Source organism: Lepidochelys kempii, chromosome 5 (genome assembly GCF_965140265.1).
Source record: "Lepidochelys kempii isolate rLepKem1 chromosome 5, rLepKem1.hap2, whole genome shotgun sequence".
In the NCBI taxonomy this organism is placed as follows: domain Eukaryota; kingdom Metazoa; phylum Chordata; order Testudines; family Cheloniidae; genus Lepidochelys; species Lepidochelys kempii.
This window is the reverse complement of record NC_133260.1, coordinates 21,772,386-21,792,011: the sequence shown is the minus strand read 5'-3', so window position 1 is coordinate 21,792,011 and position 19,626 is coordinate 21,772,386. Positions and strand designations below refer to the sequence as shown.

The 19,626-nt window shown below is 40.6% G+C and overlaps 1 protein-coding gene across 12 annotated transcripts in view; it reads right to left on the bottom strand.

The window, feature by feature from the left end:
- NEDD4L (NEDD4 like E3 ubiquitin protein ligase) overlaps window positions 1-19,626 on the bottom strand; it is a 371,293-nt gene that overhangs the window by 6,231 nt on the left and 345,436 nt on the right. For all 12 annotated transcript variants that reach the window (XM_073343628.1, XM_073343622.1, XM_073343624.1 and 9 more), the window contains 7 exons: window positions 17,335-17,430; window positions 11,246-11,319; window positions 7,616-7,676; window positions 6,699-6,758; window positions 6,068-6,175; window positions 2,335-2,431; window positions 1,452-1,524 (listed from right to left, as the gene is read on the bottom strand). In XM_073343628.1, the coding sequence (XP_073199729.1) occupies window positions 1,452-1,524; window positions 2,335-2,431; window positions 6,068-6,175; window positions 6,699-6,758; window positions 7,616-7,676; window positions 11,246-11,319; window positions 17,335-17,430 (569 nt within the window). The remainder of the gene's footprint in view (window positions 1-1,451; window positions 1,525-2,334; window positions 2,432-6,067; window positions 6,176-6,698; window positions 6,759-7,615; window positions 7,677-11,245; window positions 11,320-17,334; window positions 17,431-19,626) is intronic.

The window sequence follows — 19,626 nt, the reverse complement described above, 5'->3', positions numbered from 1 at the left end:
AAAGTAATTCACTGAAACTGAATCCCGGCATGTGGTGATGAGAGTAAAAGCTGCCTGCAAAAGTAGTAGTGGTTGGGGGAGAGAGGGAAGAGGGGAACAAGAGATTTCTGAAGTAGATCCTAGCACCGAAAGAAAAAGATATCAGCCCTCTATTTGTACTGTTGCCAGTCCCTCTTTCCCACCTCACATATTTGTTTCCATTCATTAGTTTCTCAGACAGAAAGAGGAAGGGGTAATAATTCTGTAATACATACGAAACAAGGGACAGAATAGTAATGTACTTCTAATGCAAGGCACTTTTGTTCCTTTCCTTGTGCCACTCAGAAGCACTGTCCCCCTCTCTGTACAATCTACCTTTCAAAGTAAACAGAGCCCCATGCACTATTCTGTATTGTTCAAAGCTCATCATTTCTATCAAGTGACATAGCAAACTTTAGGATGCCAACACCTACAAGTGTTTTCATATTAATTTAAAACTAGTATTTTTATGGTGAGAGGGAAAGCGATCCAGGTAGAAGATTCACCCAGCATAATACTGATATGGCAAAAATGTGGGACTTGGGGCTTGATCATCAAAGGTGACAAGTGCTCTGACCCCGATACAGCAAAGCACTTAAGTCACGTGCTTTAAGTGATGTGGTGGATCAAGTCCCACTACTCTGTACCTTGCAAGATTAAGCCCTTATCCATTTGAAAAAGGTAAATAACATTTGAGACACAAAAAAGTCTTCTAGCAGAAGGGATTAAAATGGTTATAGACAACAGTTCCATCTCATTAGCATACTTGTTTAATTGCCAAGTGCTTAAGACAATTTGCAGACTAATGGGTGCCTTCAAATTTGATAGAAAATTAACAGCTTCTGTATAGGAGTAGCAATTGCTTGAAATAAGGTGAAAAGGCTTTCAAGTAGAATCCTTTCTGTGCAACAAATACATTAAAACAGATCAGCTATAGCTCAAGAGAAATGTCTCCCAACTTCAAGGGACAACTGGATCACCGTCATACAGAACAGAAATTCTTTACCCAAATAAAAGTATATAAGATTTAAAGTGGCTTAAGTGCATCTACATTACGGGTTTGCACCTATTAGTTTTCTAACATAGATCAGCTTTTAATGTGTTGAAGGACAGGATTAAACAAAGAACCTTTTGGAAACTAAGACAAGCAGTTAGAACAGACCGAAGTTGAGCTGGCTAGTTCCTGGAATTTTGTCGGTTTCATGCTGGCTGCAGTTTGAGAGCAGATAATTCTAAACTTCTTGAATGTTTAGAACTGTGGCAGTGAATGCACAAGGTTGGAGATTATCCCATTTTATAGAAAACCGTCTCTATAGGACAAAGACATGATCTTGAGATAGAGTATATTCCTGTCAAATTTGGTCACCAGATCCATCCTTTCTTGGCAGTGTAACAATCCATAAACTCCTTAATTTTATGTTTTCATTACTCACCATGTGTGAGCTCTGGGCAATTTTTCAGGACTTCCCCATTGCTCTATTGTAAACAGCTGAGGACCATTTGAACCTGGACAAGGAGTAAAAAAACCCCACAAGTATAGTTTAAGCACTGGATTTTAGGTAGAATACTTAAATGCTAGGTTTCAGAGTAGCAGTCGTGTTAGTCTGTATTCGCAAAAAGAAAAGGAGTACGTGTGGCACCTTAGAGACTAACAAATTTATTTGAGCATAAGCTTTTGTGAGCTACAGCTCACTTCATAGGAGCTGTAGCTCGCGAAAGCTCATGCTCAAATAAATTTGTTAGCCTCTAAGGTGCCACACGTACTCCTTTTCTTTTTACTTAAATGCTATAAACTCAAAATTAAATGTTTGCAAAATTATAGGCTAAATCCTCGGCTTGTATAATTGGTGTACTTTCACGTCAGTGAAGTCTAAGTTAAAGAAGCTAAGTGTCTGACCCTATATTTATAGATACTGTCTACTCATTATTCCATACAGTTAATTTCAGGTGCAATGTATATAATGCCACAAAATAAGTACACATTAAGACTGCAAACGTGATGTACTTGTGGGCTTCCAATCTGCACAGCAGCAGCCACATACACAGACTCTTTACCCTATCAAGGTTATTCTTGCAGAGAGCAAGAACATGCCCTCCACAGCTGCTGTCATAAAGCCTCCATAGGTTTTTTTGGGTTGGGAAGGAGCAATTCAATTGACATTGGAGTGAAAACTTCCATCTTGTAATACCCCTATCGTGCACAGGTTCTCTTGTTGGCACACTATCCTACTCAGAATTGGTCCAACCATTTCAAAGAGCAACAATAAAAAGATTTTAGTGCTAAACATCTTTAAGTACCTTCAATTTTTAACTCACCATAAAGTTCAGCAAATCCATTCATAGGCACTCGTGATGTCCCAGTAACAAACTGCAATAACCGGATACGCTTTTCAGCATCCATCAGTAAGACAGCCTAATAACAAAGAGAGAGAGTCAGCAGGCACGATACAACAGTGTGTGCAGGCATCAGGAGGATTTTAAAAACATAATTTGTATTGTAACACAACAACTAGACAGATAACTTCAAAATACTTACAGTATTTTCTTTTACTGGCGTGATACCAGCCTTTCTAATCTTAGATAAAGAGACTCTTCTTTCAACTGTCATAAAGGCCAAAACAGCCCACTGCTTTGGCATCAGTTGGGAGTAATACACTTTATTTCAGTATTTTGGATGAGTTGATTTTCCTTTTGGTACTATCAGTAAAAATAGTTACTTACCTGTAAAATACTCCTGGGGGAATTCTGCACCAAAAAAATTAAAAATTCTGCACACAATATTTTAAAATTCTGAAAACTTTATTTGTCAAAATAACACTAATAATCACTCCAGTTTCAATTATTTTGGTAATTAACCCTAACCCTGTCAGTAAGTATGTATGTAACAGTACAGAGACACACACAAAATTTCCCCCAGGAGCAGAAAGTTAAACCCCTACGACAACCTAGTTCTTGCTTTTCTGCCCCCCTCTTTCCCCCAGAGCCGAGCTGGAGCCCCCCCCCCCGGCCCATGCACTCACACCCTACCCCCCGACCCCCGCCCAGGGATCCAGAGAGAGAAACAGCTTGATGCTGGGTTTCGGGCTTGCACGGAGTTTCGTGTGTGCCGCTTCCTTCCTTCAGAGCGTGCTGGGAACTGCAGCTGCTGGGAACTCTCCAGTTTCCTCCCCCTCCCACCTAGCCATGTCTTCCATTTGCAAGCTGGGCTCTGCCGGGTCCAGCGGCCCCTAGTGGCACCCAACATCTCCGCAGCCCATTCTATGGGGAAAAAAGGAAATTCTGTGTGCCCAACATTAATTTCTGCAAAATTCTGCATTGCGCAGAGGTGCAGAATTCCCCCGGGAGTAGTACAATAACGGTTGTTCTTCAAGATGTATTGTGCACAATTACATCCCACCATAGGCACCCGCACAATCACTTAAAGGAGAACTGACATATATAAACAGCTGCAGCAAGCAAAGTGTGTGAAATGAATCTTCCTAACAGAATTCACAGAAAAGCAAATGACAGAGATTCCTTAAAACTGCATAATGCAATTCCTTGCTACTATTTTCTATTATATAATTTGATTAGATTTGCTTAACTGGATGTGCTAAATTCAATATAGTCAGATCACAGAGAAGTTTTATATTTATTACACGAAATTATTCCCTAAGATATTGTTTTGATGCGGCAGTTATACACATGTATATTATGGCTATTTTAGCCACTGGATGTATGTAAAGATCAGGGTGGCATTTATATATCTGGAGCCTACCGCTTTTACTGACAGCAAAAACATCTCAATGTCCTTATCCAGCAAAACATATAGCTCCAGATTTATTTTTCATGCTTTATGTTCTAACCAAGTGTTCACATTTATTTAAGCTAACACTCCTGCCTTCCTGACAAAACAGCTCCATATTTAGCAAGTACAGGTGTATCTTGAAGTGAAAAATTAAGGAACGAGGCAAAGAATAAGATTTGTGAGAATCAAAATGACCGAGTAAACTGCTGAAGATGCAAAATCAAGCCAGTATCGTGGGTTAGCTCCCTATGGTGCTACGAACACCAGAGCAACACGTGAAAGGGAAACGAGATTGGGAGAGCGGAGGGAGAAGGTCAAAAAGGAGACACTCCTAAAACATTATGCGCAAAAGGATAACAGTAAAATTGAAGTGCTTATTGTCATTGCACTCCATATGTTTTATGAAAATATGTCTATAAGTGTAAATATAATGTAACTGGAATATGCTTTATGCAAAAGGTCTCTTGTAAGGTATCATTCCAAAGCTTATGATCTAGTAAGTTTGTGCATCCTATTTGTATGAATGTATCATTCTTGTATCTGAAGCTAGAAATATGAAGTATTACTCTGAGGTCCTATTGTAATTATGCAAAGGGGTGGGCCATTAATGGTGGTTTAGAATCTTGATGGCTCCCATTGACCAGGACAATTGGTTGTAAATGGCTCTGTTTACTTGTAAGCCTTCCTTTGTTCCTGTGAGTCAGGCCGAAAGAATGGAGGCTTTGGGTCTCACAGGACATGTGACCATGTCACCGGGTACTGGAATCCATCTTAAACCCGGTGCTTTTCTATTTAGAAGCAGAGGTGGGGATTCAGAGAGACAAAGGATTCCTGCCTTGTGCCAAAGCTATAAAAAGGGGGTGGAACAGAACAAAGGGGGCTGCCAGTCATGAGAAATCCCCTAGTTAAGAAGGAGTCTAATCTGTGAAAGAAGCTTATTGGAACATCCCTGAGGGTGAGATTTACCTGTATTCAGTTTCTTAAATGTATTAGGCTTAGACTTGCGTGTTTTCTTTTATTTAACTTGGTAACTTACTTTGTTCGGTCTGTTATTAATTGAAACCACTTAAATCCTACTCTTTATACTTTACTGATATACTGATCACTTTTGTTTATTAATTAACCCAGAGTAAGCGATTAATACCTGGGGGAACAAATAGCTGTGCATATCTCTCCATCAGTGTTACAGAGGGCGAACAATTTATGAGTTTACCCTGTATAAGCTTTATACAGAGTAAAATGGATTTATTTGGGGTTTGGATCCCACTGGGAGCTGGGTGTCTGGGTGCTGGAGATCGGTGACCTGTTGAGCAGTTTTTGGTTAAAATCTGCAGCGTTGGGGTATGGACCAGACATGGGTCTGTGTTGCTGCAGGCTAGCATGTCTGGCTCGACAAGGCAGGCAAAGCTGGCAAAGAAAACGGACTCAGAGGTAATTCCAGCACATCAGGTGACAGTCCCAAGGGGGTCTCTGTGACTAAACCCGTCACACTCATGTCTATACAAAGGGCTTTTGGGGGGAGGGGTGTGCTACAACAAGGCTAGCCTTAGGATGATTTAAATTGGGAGGAAGAATCAGTGCTGAAAGAAAGCAGCATGGAAAGAAACAGATGTGGCAGCAGATAGCAAATTAGAGCCGAGCTTGCTATGTGATAAACAAATCAAAAACAAAAGAAAAGTTACTTTGGGTTGTATGTGCAGAGGCATCAAATCTGGGGAAGAGTAAATACCCCCTCTCTACATGCCTATGATGCAACTCTACTTTTCATTATCAAGGAAATATTAAGAGAACTAAGTATGTGTAGCTAGGCTAATGATCACTGGGAGACACAATGACAGTATACAAATATGTGGAGAGCTTAAACAGCAATATTGGAAAGAAATAATTTCAAGCAGTAGAAGAGGGCAAAGCACAAAAAGGATAAAACAAAAAACCACACACACTCAGACCTGGTAGCCTGCTAAACAGGGTGACAGTACAAGCAGTCTGCTTTGGACGTAACTATCTTGAATAATTTTGTATAATCTGCAAACTCTGACAGAGTTCAACATATTCGTTAACGATCTGGAAAAGGGTCTGAACAGTAAAGTGGCAACCAACAAAAGAAGAATGGTAGTTATTATCCAGTGTGTGTAGAAGATACTGTTCGGTGTTTTCATGGAGAAAAAAACAGACTTCACACCAAAACATACTGTATCATACAGTGCAGCATTCATCTCAGAAATAGAAGGATCATGAGAAGAGTGGGGTAAATAATATTACCTTCCAGTACCACTGGATGACAGGATGATTTGGGCAGTAACCATTCTTGTAGATTGTGTGTTGTCTCCAGTCGTTAACATCAACATCTCCAAGACCACACATTAATAACTAAGTATGGATGTAATTGTTAAGATGTTAATAGAAAATGGTGCACAAAGGAAAACACAATAGCTACACAAAACAGTCTTAGTCCCTCCCTCCGCTGTCTCCTTTTAAACTGCTAGGCCGTGCATATACAAATACAAAGGGAAGCTCCACTATCTCTAGTAGAGTTCCTGAAGAACGTTGACCTGTGCGCTCCACTAAGATGAATGTAATTAGTATGTACGCTCAGTGGGACAGGGACCACATCCGTTGCTGAATCAGCAAGTTCTGAACATGCTTAAGTACCTAGCTCAATCTGTACAAATATGTTTGTTTGTCCCCCCCAATTTAATGAGAAGCACCTCTCTCAACTCTAGGTCATGATGATCTAAAACACACATTCACTAGACCAAATAATTAGAGAGAAAAATCTACCCGCTCCCTCAAATCCATTCACACACCATTCACTCCAGAAACTAGTATTTCTAAGAATAATGTGCAGTACTGATTTACTGTCTACAAAACAAAGTCATGTAAAGATACTAACCTCCAACTCATTTTCATCAAAAATTTTAATCAAGTCTATAGGAAGGAGTTCTGTGAATCCCTGAAAGAAAAACAAAACAAACCTAATGTCGTCTCAAAAATAGATTTATAATATCTGTTTTTCTTTTGGCTGACATTTCTTAATTTTAGAGCAAACTTCCTTAACATGAACATACACTTCCATACCAGATGGTGATTATTATATTGTGGCATGGAGATTTTATTTATTTGTTTTTTCAGACAAGGATTTTTCAGTTCAACAGGCCTATGGTGAGTAGAATTTCTGTCAGCTTCTAAAACCCAAACCACTATGTGGTTTCTGTAAGACTATGCATGAAATTATTCTTGTTCGTGAATTGATGGGAGGGAGGAACTGACTGAAGCCAGACACTTGGCCTTTGGTGCTCTGCAGTAGCAACCCTTGTAATTTTCTAGAAGCCAGAGCCTGAAAAATGTGCAGCAATGGATAGAACTGCAATGAAATTTGAAACACGCAAGGGAGAATTAAAGGTAGAATCTGTGGATCGCTGGGTTCCAGGATCCATGATTGCAGGACAGTGTGGCACAGAAGTAATCGCTGCTGGCTGGGGAGGAAAAGAAGGGTTTTGAGAATGGAATATAGTTGGTGGTCACAATAGAAAGGTGATGTTAGGATCATCAGTTAGAAGTTCATGTTACTTAAAAGGTTTTCAAGGCTTTAAAATTAAGTTGAAAGAGAATGAATATTACAGGAGAGGAGCCATAAAAGCATTTTCAGGATATTACTATTTTTTTCTAAACACTGTAGAATTTTGGGATCCTGCAAGATTTCCCACCCATAACTTTGAGGCCTGACAAGTCCATGCAAAAAAGATGAATCTTGCTCTACCACAATAAATTGAAAAGATTATTTGGCAGAAAACAACTAATGAAGCTTACCTCCAAGAAAGCGTTCATTTGTTTCTGAACTCTGTTTACAAACCTCCACTGGATGACTAAGCTACAGCAGATAAACAGAAATACTTTTATTAGAAGATATAAACAGAATGTTTAAAGATCTCACTATTCTAATGTTTTCAGTTTCTCATTTATAGCTTCAGTAATCATTCATCAAATACTGATATAAAATAAACAGAGCAAACAAAGGGAAAAATGCCTCCAATTTATGCTTGAGTTTGGATGTCTACTGAGCATATGAATATGTGCAACTCTTCATTAACTGCTCAAATTTCCATGAGAAGACATGAGGTGGTGAAAAAAAATCACAGATGAGTATAAAAAATAGTAATCCCAATGAACAGCTTACATTTAAATGGCTTTGGATATATGTTTAAAAATCTTTAGATATGACTGTTCCACATCATTAGGAAGTTTGCACTAAAAGTACAGAAGTTAAATTAATCTTTTTTTTCCTATGGAGATTAAATTTATTTTAAGCAGAACATGGTGAAACAACTTGGTCTCTGATTGAAATAGCCTAGAAAATGCTAAGTTTTTTAAAAAATGGGACCCTCAAGGTAGACTAAGATACTTATTTATCCTTATTTTTTAGGCAACTAAAGAAATAGTCGGTCCTTCAAAGCACGGAAACACCCAGGCGTTCCCAGTGAAGCCAGTCTAAGTTACTGACTCATTTAGATATTTAAATATGGACTTAAGGGCCTAACTTCAGGCACCCATTTTTAAAAGTCTTAGCTTGAATGTTTTATACATATAAAGTGAATTTGGGATAGTAAGTCATTCCACTAATTCAATTAAAAAGCAAAACTTCTGAATTTTGCCTACAGCCTGAATTTCCATTAGAAATTTTGTAGCTACTTGTTTTGTGACTGAAATCTATATTACTATTATGATTGCTTACCTTCGTACCATTATAAAAATTACTACTGCATTTTACTATATGAGTGGTCAAGAGAAGGTATACAATGTACTAATGGATTATTTAGGAAAAGTCAAACAATTCATTAAAAACAGAATTCATCTGAGTGTGATTTAGGACCAAAAGAATGAGAGTTTGGAACTTTTAACAATTTTCTACAGATTAAGTGAATTTATACAGAAATTATATCTACAGACAATAGCACTGATACATCCACCTGTGATAAAACAAGGAATTCAGTTTTTGGGAAGGGTTTTTTGTTTCTTTTTTTATTTATTTCTCCTAGGAAGGACTGTAAAATGATTTAAATAGTCTGCAAACAATAGTCACTACTATATTTAAACAATCTATACTGCCAACAAGGTGTACTGAAACTCAAACATTTATGCCGCTTCTTTTCCAATACTCAATCACTTCTGCATTAACATTTTGTGTCTTTTTGAATAACACTTTAGAATTCCAATTCCTTCCTCATTCCTTCCGTACATTCACAAACACACTCTCTTGATTATTGTGAACATATAATTAATATAGGGGTCATATAAGAAGTACATTTTAGTTATCAGGATTGTGAGGAGCTATTGGTTTGTATGTTTTATTTTTTGGTGGGTAGAGAAGGTGAGGAAGACAAAGGTGTAGTTTATATTTTCATACATATTAGCTTGAGTATTGTTAGTGTAATGGAGAATACAAATTATTTCCATGTACTGGGAGGAGTGGGGGCGGGAATCCCTGTGGAATTTTATGAAAGGATTTTTTAAGATATGCTATTTATTTCCATATAATGAAAGTACAACGAGGAAATGAGGACGTGTACAAGTAAAAGCTACCCATTCCGCATCTCTGAGAATAACTTGAATATGTGAGTCAACACAGGAAATACCTAGGTGCAAGCAGAATTCACTTGCGCAAACTTTCACAACATAGCCCTAGATTTTCAAGGAGCTTGTTAGGATATAGATATTCAGGCCTGTCTGTAAAGGCCTATACTCTAAGAATTTAGGTGTATTCTTATCACTAGTTATAGAGGTATAAAAGAAAGAATCAAAATCACTGTCTGCAGGTGTAAGGTCCTTCTCTTACTGTGACAGTCTGAGGCCCTGTGCTTAGCTAAGATCTTTGGCTAAGCAGCAGAGGCATCCATAAGCTGGGAAGCGAATGGTCAGATCCTCACATTCCAAACTAGTCACATTGAAATAAGGTGCTATTGGGCTGTTAGGAATTCAGTCCTGTCCTGATAGTGCCTATCACCTCCAGAGAAAGGGAAGTGCCTAGAAGATGAAAAAGGAAACTTAGTTTGATAGCATCCTGTCTGGCAAGAACTCACTTATCAATAGCTGGGATGTGAAATCCTCATTTCTTTGTTGTTCTATCACTGTAGTCCCCATTTCCCTATTGTTTGTCAGTATAATCTCTGTCTGGTTCTGTGATTGTTCCTGTCTGCTGTAGAAATTAATTTTGCTGGGTGTAAACTAATTAAGGTGGTGGGATATAATTGGTTAAATAATCACGTTACAATATGTTAGGATTGGCCAGTTAAATTTCAGTAAAATGATTGGTTAAGGTAGAGCTAAGCAGAACTCAAGTTTTACTACATAGTCTGCAGTCAGTCCGGAAGTGTGTGTGTGTGTGGGGGGGGGAAATGGGAACAGGGAATGGGGGTGGGGAAATTGGAATCATGTTTTGCTAAAAGGGGAAATGGGAACAGGGACACAGGTAAGGCTCTGTGGGGTCAGAGCTGGGAAGGAGGACACTAAGGAAGGAAACTGGAATTATGCTTGCTGGAAGTTCACCCCAATAAACATCGAATTGTTTGCACCTTTGGACTTTGGGTATTGTTGCTCTCTGTTCATGCGAGAAGAACCAGGGAAGTAAGTGGGTGAAGGAATAAGCCCCCTAATAGAGCTTTTCTTTATTGCTCATTATTAAGAAGAAAGAGAAAATAAATGTTTATAGCACCTAGTTTTGTGCGTCTGCAAACACAACAGTCAGGAAAAGTGACATGTCTTCAATCAAGTAAAAACAATTAGGCTTGTAGGTATATTTTAGATGTTAGCAGCAGCAACAGAAAAGAATTAATAAAAACAGAGGAGAAATGAGAATTTCTAATGGTTTTCCCAGGAGAGTCAGTCAGTACACTGGAAACCTGCCAACAATATAAAGTAAAAAAGTAGCAACTATTCCTTTTACAGGTTCCAGTTCAGTATGTTACTTAAGCGTGTGCCTAACTCTCATGCATCTTGCTGAACTGTGACCAGAATGTTGAACAAAACATTTATAAAATACTACGCAAGTAAAAAGAGTTTTGTTTATGAGTGCTTGTTAATACATTAATTAGAGCTTTACTGTTTGCTAATTAGTATTAATAATGGCAAAACCCAGAATGGATAGATACCCAGTATTGAAAGTACCACCTCCCAAAACATCAAGATGGCTTTTAATACATTCCATGCATTGGGTTGATTAGTCTTGGTTGTACTTTCTACAGTGATTAAAAATGATAAAACCCAAACCAGCAAAACACTAATACTCAGACAAACCATGTTAGTAAAAAGGATTTTTCTACTTAATGATCAGTTGTCTGTAGAATTTATGCTGCACACTGGAATATCGTAGCAGGTTAAGTTCCAAAAAGCATGCTACTACGGTTAGACAGACTTTTAAATTAATACAATAAAGTATATACGTACTCAATATATTCCCTTTTGTTTTCATTTGTTACCATGATTTCTGACCCATTTGGCTTCAAATCGACTTGATATGTCTGTATTTTAAAAGACAAAACAAACCAAACAAACAGAACATGGAATTATTTCAGGAAATATATCTTTAAGATCTACTATCTTTGAATAGTGTGTTAAAAGTTCATTAGGAGACTGTTATTACATAAGTATCTGTTAAACTATTTTCTAATTCATAAGCCCTCTATAGATTTCAATGTATGTTAAAAAGTAACTAATATGTAGAAATAGCTAATGAGGCTTTTATACTGAGTGTCAAGATGTTTCATATTTAAAGCTAGCTAATCATTAGGACAGATTTCTGTATGGTCATTTATGAGCTTGCATTATGCACTGTATTGACCGTGAAGCAAATTTTGGATTACCACCGCACAACACTTGGGACAGCAAGCCTGCTATGGTGGCTATCTTCCAGCAACACAAAGCTGCTACAGTGTCAGCTTAACTGGCATATTTCTCCAGTATGGGCAAACCCCTGGGTAGTACAGGGAGCAGTGTCCAGGGGTAAAAGAAAATGAGTGCTGGGGCCATGGCAGCTAGACATAAGACAGACATGGGTTGCTTTAACTTATGCTAGGGACTGGTCCAGTCTGTGGAGGGAACAGGATTGGGGGCTATAAAGGTGGCACTTTTACCCTCTGCATCTCCTGAACTGCCTACTACCACACCAGAGTCTGGGTCATTCTCCTTCCGTCTCCATTCACGAATGTCCCCTCTTCCCATGCAGAAAAGGGGATATCATTCACTACCATGGGCTCCATCTCCCCTTCTCCAGATTCTGTATGGGGGGGTTTATTTCACATGGCTGGGGTCGCTAAACGGGTGAAGTCTGACTGGTGGGTGATGTCTGAGTGGTGGGTTACACACATCATTCCCTGTGGAGCTTAGATGAGAAAAACACAGTCCAGGCTGTATGCTCTTTTCTATGGAGCCTCCCCTTTGAGGTGGTGCCAGAGCAAGAGGGTGCCCCTGGAATCTATGCAGATCTGAGGCGCCCACTACAAATGAAATCTCCTTTAGTGGTTCATTAATACTGAATTGTTTAGCAGGAGGGACATTATCAGAACACTAGGTCAGAGTATGAAGAATCATTTGGATAATGAACACGTTACAGTTTTGGCAAAATGTGGAACAGCTATCTCAAGATCTAGACAAGTATTTTGAAGAATTTTAAGAGTTAGCAGACAGCATAATAATCAGAGAAACTTTGATTTGGAAAAGGGCACCACCATGAAGCAGATTAGAAGATTTTGTTAAGCAGAAAAACCATGAGCACAGAATTCTAAAGAACGTTTCTGATGATTATATAATTCTGCTAGAAAGTGAGTAACCTAGATGGGGAAAAAAGTATTAAGACTGAAAGCAATTTACTGTATTTGTTTGCCACTTACTCATTGGTAGATCCTTTAAAACAAGAAATGTCAAAATTTACAGTAAACTAAAATAGATGCAAACAATGATCTGAGGAAAATAAAACTGACAAACAAGAGTTCAACAGAAGTTACTCTGGATGAGCACTGCATAAGCCAGAGAATGGGATCTTTTAATTAAAGAATGGAATGGCAGATTGAGCACAAGATGAGCTGTAAAACAACATATGTCCCTTAGCAGCAGCTGCAAAGGAAAAAAATAAAAACAGTATATTTGTCATGAAAGCGAATACAATGTCTTCAGGCTGGTCTCCAGATTCCTGACTAACACATGGGAACAGCCAAACAAGTCCCTGAGAGAACCCTCTGAAGTACTAGTCCGAGTTCACATTATGCTGGAACTGGACTCTAGGTATTTAGTCAGAATCTGTGAGTACACCTACAGTGCAAACATGAGCTTTGATTCGCTCCTCCAGTGCAGGATGTCCATTTGGCCTGGACAGTCTCTATGTAAAAGAATAAATGGACACAAATCAGACGTCAAGAATTATAACATTCAAAAACTAGTTGGAGAACACTTCAATCTCTCTGGTCACTCGATTACAGACCTAAAAGTTGCAATTCTCCAACAAAAAAACTTCAAAAACAGACTCCAAACAAGAGACTGCTGAATTGGAATTAATTTGCAAACTGGAGACTATTAACGTAGGCTTGAATAGAGACTGGGAGTGCATGGGTCATTACACAAAGTAAAACTATTTCCCCATGTTTATTTCCCCCCCCTCCACCCCCCACTGTTCCTCAGAGGTTCTTGTCAACTGCTGGAAATGGCCCACCTTGATTATCACAACAAAAGGTTCCCACCCCCACGCCCCAGCTCTCCTGCTGATAATAGCTCACCTTAAGTGATCACTCTCCTTACAGTTTTCAGAGTAGCAGTCCTGTTAGTCTGTATTTGCAAAAAGAAAAGGAGTACTAGTGGCACCTTAGAGACTAACCAATTTATTTGAGCATAAGCTTTCGTGAGCTACAGCTTATGCTTATGCTCAAATAAATTGGTTAGTCTCTAAGGTGCCACTAGTACTCCTTTTCCCCTTACAGTGTGTATGGTAACATTGTTTCATGTTCTCTATGTACATAAATCTCCCCACTGTATTTTCCACTGAATGCATCCGATGAAGTGAGCTGTAGCTCACGAAAGCTTATGCTCAAATAAATTTGTTAGCCTTTAAGGTGCCACAAGTCCTCCTTTTCTTTTTGTGGATACAGACTAACACGGCTGCTACTCTGAAATTTGGTCTAGGATTCATCTTAAGGGAGACAAAGGATGAAAGGCACTGGTTGACTTTAAGCTGCTGTTCTGCTCCTGGCAATTTCTACTGCCACATCCTGAAATCTAGTTCTACTGGTGGAACCCATGAAGTGAATCTAGCTCATGTTAGGTACAACCTTGTACTTCACTCTCAGCATCTTCATTTCAGAAGTCGCCAGTAACTGGGGACACAATAAACTAAGTATCTAGTAAAATGGTGCTGAGAAAAGAGAGATTTGATAAAAACTATCACCAACATGGGACGGACACACACGCAGAGCACAGAGACTCCCAGCTATGCAATACCTGAAGGTCAGAGAAGACAACAAAAGAAAATCACAAATAAAAGAACAGCTTTAGCCTCCTGGTCAAAGGGGATAAAGCTATTCAGATCCCAGACACAAATCATAAAATCATAGAATATCGGGTTGGAAGGGACCTCAGGAGGTCATCTAGTCCAACCCCCTGCTCAAAAGCAGGACCTATCCCCAATTAAATCATCCCAGCCAGGGCTTTGTCAAGCCTGACCTTAAAAACTTCTAAGGAAGGAGATTCCACCACCTCCCTAGGCAACGCATTCCAGTGTTTCACCACCATCCTAGTGAAAAAGTTTTTTCTAATATCCAACCTAAACCTCCCCCACTGCAACTTGAGACCATTACTCCTTGTCCTGTATGGCATCCAGGAAGAGGCAGGATTTTGTTGCTGTTTTGTTCCCATCACCAGAAGCTACATTGCATTTAGACAATAAGAAACAATCTCAGAGCCATTATGGGTTCTGAATGTAGCACAGTGTCCTTTCATTTTATGTTCTTGAAAGGAGGCTCCCCAGCACTTCACATATTTATAATAGCCACCCCATGGATTTCCTGCCTTGTTTGTAAGAACTATCAAAATCCTCCCCCTGTTGTTCATTAAAGGAGAAAGAACAGATGTTTGAAATTCTATTACTGTTCTTCACTTCTTGCATATTTTTGGTCTATGTATACAGAACAAAAACATCAAGGACAATAGCAAATTCAGGAAGCAAAGATGTCTCCCGCTCTGGTATACACAACTTCCTTAAGGATTTCATCCAGTCACTTACACAAGGAGATTCTCAGGGAGCTAGTTCCTCAGAGCACTTCGGTGCGATACAGTGAAATCAACTATTGGAGAAAATTTGGGCTGTTGTGTTGTCATCTAACACATGACAACACAACATGCTACCTTCTAAAGGCTTTTGCAGCAAAAGGAGCTGTCAGCATTTTGCCTAGTTGTGAGTTTCATTAGTCTCTGGCTGAGCTGTGATTCCTCAGTCCCATAACAGGTCCCATACTCCCTTACCAATGACCTGCTTCCATTTATACCTTTTGGGGGAAGCAAGAAGTATCCTTCCTTTTGAAATTCCTTGTTTACCATTCCTAACCCCAGTCTACTGCAGTCAGACTGGAAATACTCCTGTACGTGCCACTACTCCTTGTGGGATTTCTCTGCATTAATGTGGGGAGTCTACCAGTCTCAAAGTTGAGAGGGAAAGTAGTAGACCAGAAGGAAGGGGAATGTTTTCAATTCTACCATTGCAGAAAGGAGGTGATGCGACAAATCAGGCAACACCACCTCTCCACCACTCCCAAATGACATGGATACTGGCTGGCCCCAGGAGAGGCACCAAAGAGAGATGGACTGCTGGCCAGACGGTGGGACTGGAGGTAGTCAGATGGGGAAAACAGCAGGGGGTGGGGGAGAAAGAAAAGAAATGGATGCCCAACCTGGCCTGTATCTCTCTTCCCCCACCACCCAGGAGTTGAGGAAGTTCCTGCCCTATGTGGCTCTCCCAGAGGCTATATGGGATGCAGGGGGTAGCTGGGAGGACCCTGGCCTGAGTCTCTCTCTAGCCCTCTGCACCCCTCTGGGAAATGTGGGAGCTCTGGCCTTTGTGGTGCCCCAAGTGGAAGGGGAGGAGGGAATGGACTGATGGGGCCAGATACTAGTCTAAGTGTGCGTGGGGGAGACTTGTGGAGGGAGTGCGGAAGCCTGATCCAGTTCCTGCTCCATGTACTGCCCCCAGCAGGCATCTTGTGCCACTAAGGCAGTGTGCTGAGTGTGGGGGAAGGGAATCCAGCCTAGTTCCTTTCCTTGCCACAACTATTCTGTTAGCTTCCAGGCACTCCCAAGTAGCCTGTGCTGCCTTGGCAGTGGTGGAACATTTAAGGGGGTGGGATAGCGGGGCCTGGGCCAGCCCCCATGGGGGGCAGGGAGGGAGCACTGACCAGCCCCGCTCTGCCCCCAGCCACAGCTCAACACCCGGCTGCAGCCCTGGCTGCTGGCCCACTCTGTGGCCTAGCCGCGGCTCCGTTCCCAGCCCCGGCTGCGGCTCCACTCCCAGTGCTAGCCGTCATTCACCCCTGGCTGTAGCTTCGTTCCCAGACCCAACCCCAGAACCTCCCACAGCTGTGGCCCCAGCCTCGGCCCCATTACCCCTGTCCATACCCCCCCCCAAACTCCAGGAGGGGGGAGGGAGGAGAGCACTTCCGAAAACTTTGGGAACCACTACCTTAGAACATTTGTGGTGTTTAGTTACTTTGGCAGGCTGCCAGAGTTTTCCTGACAAATGTAAGTGAGAGACAGAAAATAGTGATTTTTAACAGTTTCTCAGCAAAGGCTTAACGGAATTTCATGGGACAAAGAAATGGCACTTTGGTAGCCTCAGGGTGGGTCCCCCTGCGAATATCAAAGGCCTGCTGCAAATATAGGTGGTGGAAGAGCTTCTAAAACGAATGTCACAAGAATCTTTTATAATGGAGAATGTTAGGCAATGTAAAAATAGCATTTGCTACCAGCTCCCCCAAGAATAAGTTGGTTGTTCTTGATCTAGTTCATTTTCAATAGTGTGTATACAGTAAAAACAAACGCCATCTTCACTTGGCACCTTAATTGGCAGTCTGATCACAGAGCCCAAAGTCTGCATAGGGCATCAAGACACCTACTCTTTCACTCCAGAAGTGGTCCCTCCAGAACAAAAGCTGAGGAACTTTTCTAGCACAGTGTTGGAGAAGAGCTTGTGTACACCAATTCTTCCCATACAGTTTGTATGAGAGGACTGCTATTTAGTGCCCTCCTGGCCACTGGGCCTGAATGGACTTACTTATGGAACTTTCCCATAGTCTCAGCTGACCCCTGGAGAAAGGAGTCCAGGATCGGAAGCCTGCGTGGCAGTTGGCAGCACTAACCATTAACACTTGAAAGTTCTGATTGAGTTCCCAAACCACAAATACTGCCCAGTATTAGTGAATGTTTGGCAGTAACTGACAAGTAAAGAAGAAGGAAAGGTAAGTTTGAAATCTTTGTTTTCTTTTTTAGTAACTGATACATACCTGTCCAAAGTTTTCCTCATCTATGCAAAACATGAGATCCAGCTCCGTAGGGTCATTTTCCAGGATCCATTTCAAAGAGTTATAATATTCACTATCCTGTAGTAACAGACCAGGTTACGATTAAGCACTCTTTGAAAATGCGTACATTATTGTTTACTTGACATTACATGCTATAGGCTATAAATATAAAAACCAATAAACTGAAATTAGAGCTCTAGAAATAATTAAAATGGACTGCAATCTCTCACATTTCTTATCTGATTGTACAGTCTTCCTTTTCATTTTGGTACAGCTATAACAAAGTGGAAATCAGATAGTTTGCATTATTAATTTACATTATTCCTGAATACTATATTTTCTATGTTCACACTCATGACTGTGTTATTTATACAAAAATAAATCAAATAAAAATGGTCTGTAATAGCCCAGTAGTATCATTTCATTCCAAGGCAAAGCTGATACCAATTTATTAAGTTGCTTTATTAAGCTGAAAAAATCCATCAACTACTAGATGCCTACTGTTTCCCTGGATGGTTCATATCCTCAACTTCTCCTAGATTTACAATGAAAGAATGAGCCAACAGGAGAGAAAGAACAAAACAAAAAGAATAGTGAAAACGGCACCTGCAAAGGTGATCAAAAATTAAGGTTTCCAATTACAAGAGGCAAAAAAAGTAAGTGAAAAGTTTGTTATTAACTCAGAATCCGATCAGAACAGGGTTTGTTCATTGGACTGAACAAGTGACAAGCAAACTCCAGTGAGCATGACAAAGACAGTGGGAGGAGGAGGAGCACAGATCAAGCAGCTGAACGGCATTTTTAAAGCAGTGCATTCACGGTCATGTGTCACTGATCGAAAAATACCCGTGACACTCTAGACACCAACAAAGATCAACTGCATCTTGCTCCTCTACCATGGAACAAACTGTTGAGAAGACCAAGAAGAGTTGTTGTAGAACTAAGAACTAGTCAGGCAGCATCGGTTTTACATCTGCTAACAGAAATGATCCAGGGGGATTATCAAGACCTTGAACCCCATCCCATGGTAAGGGGTGGGGGGGGGGAATTGGGTAAGGGGCAGGGAGACCTGGGGGGCAGTCAGGGGACAGGGAGTGGTTGGATAGGCATGGGAGTCCCGGGGGGGCCTGTCAGAGGGCAGGGGTGTGTATAGGGGTTGGGGCAGTCAGGGGACAAGGAGCAAGGGGGATTGGATGGGTCGGGTGTTTTGAGGGGGGCAGTCAGGGGGCAGGAAGTGGGAGAGGGCAGATAGGGTCTGTGTCTAGGGTGGGGGGACTTGCAGAGTGATCTCCCACCTCTGCGGCCTGTGCTCCCCACTGCCATGCTAGACATTTATTGACATTGTGCAAAATTTTTCAGAATTTTTGTTCTTTTGGTGCAGAATTCCCTCAGTAAAAATGTAAGTCACAGAGATAATTGTCCTGCTCTAGTCACAGAGGTAACTGTCCTGGGTTAGGCCTCAGCTAGAGCATTGTGTCGAATTCCTGATGCCACTCTTTACGAAAGATGTGTTTAAACTGCCTAGAGCCCAGAAAGAACAACAAAAATGATAAAAAGGCTTAGGGAACAGGACCTATGAGGAAAGGATAACAAAAACTGAGCAAGTTTCATCTTGAAAAAAGACATCTGAGGAGAAACCTGATAACAGTCTTCAAATACGTTAAGAGGATGGTGACCAATTGCCCTCCATGTCCACTGAAGCTAGGTCAAGAAGTAATGGACTTAATCTGAAGCAAGGGAGATATAGATGAGATATTAGGAAAATCTTTCTAACTATAAGAGTAGTTAAGCTGTAGAACAGGCTGCCAAAGGAGGCTGTGGAATCCCCATCACTGGAGGTTTTTCAGAACAGGTGGGACTAAAACCTGTCAGGGCTGGTCTAGCTTTATTTGGTCTGGCCTCATCACAGGAGACTGGACTTGATGGCCTCTCAAGGTCCCTTTCAGCCTTACATTTCTATGATTCTATATGCCTGCCCATTGGTCTACTTAGTTTGGGAAGGGAAAGGAGGAAGCAGAAAGTCTACAGCATAAATAAGAAAACAAAAAAGCACCTCAAGTTGTTTTTCTAATTGACCCCTATTTTTCCCCATAATTTTAATGGATTACGCCTAAAATCACTATCTTGGCAGACACAAAAGTACATCTATTAAAAAATAAGAAATGTTCCCCAAGTTCTCACCGCTCTAACTTGTGTTTGCCACCATGTAGTTTATTAGAAGTATTAGCTTTTACAATTTCCCCAGAGAAGAAACTCATGTAATTGACAACACTA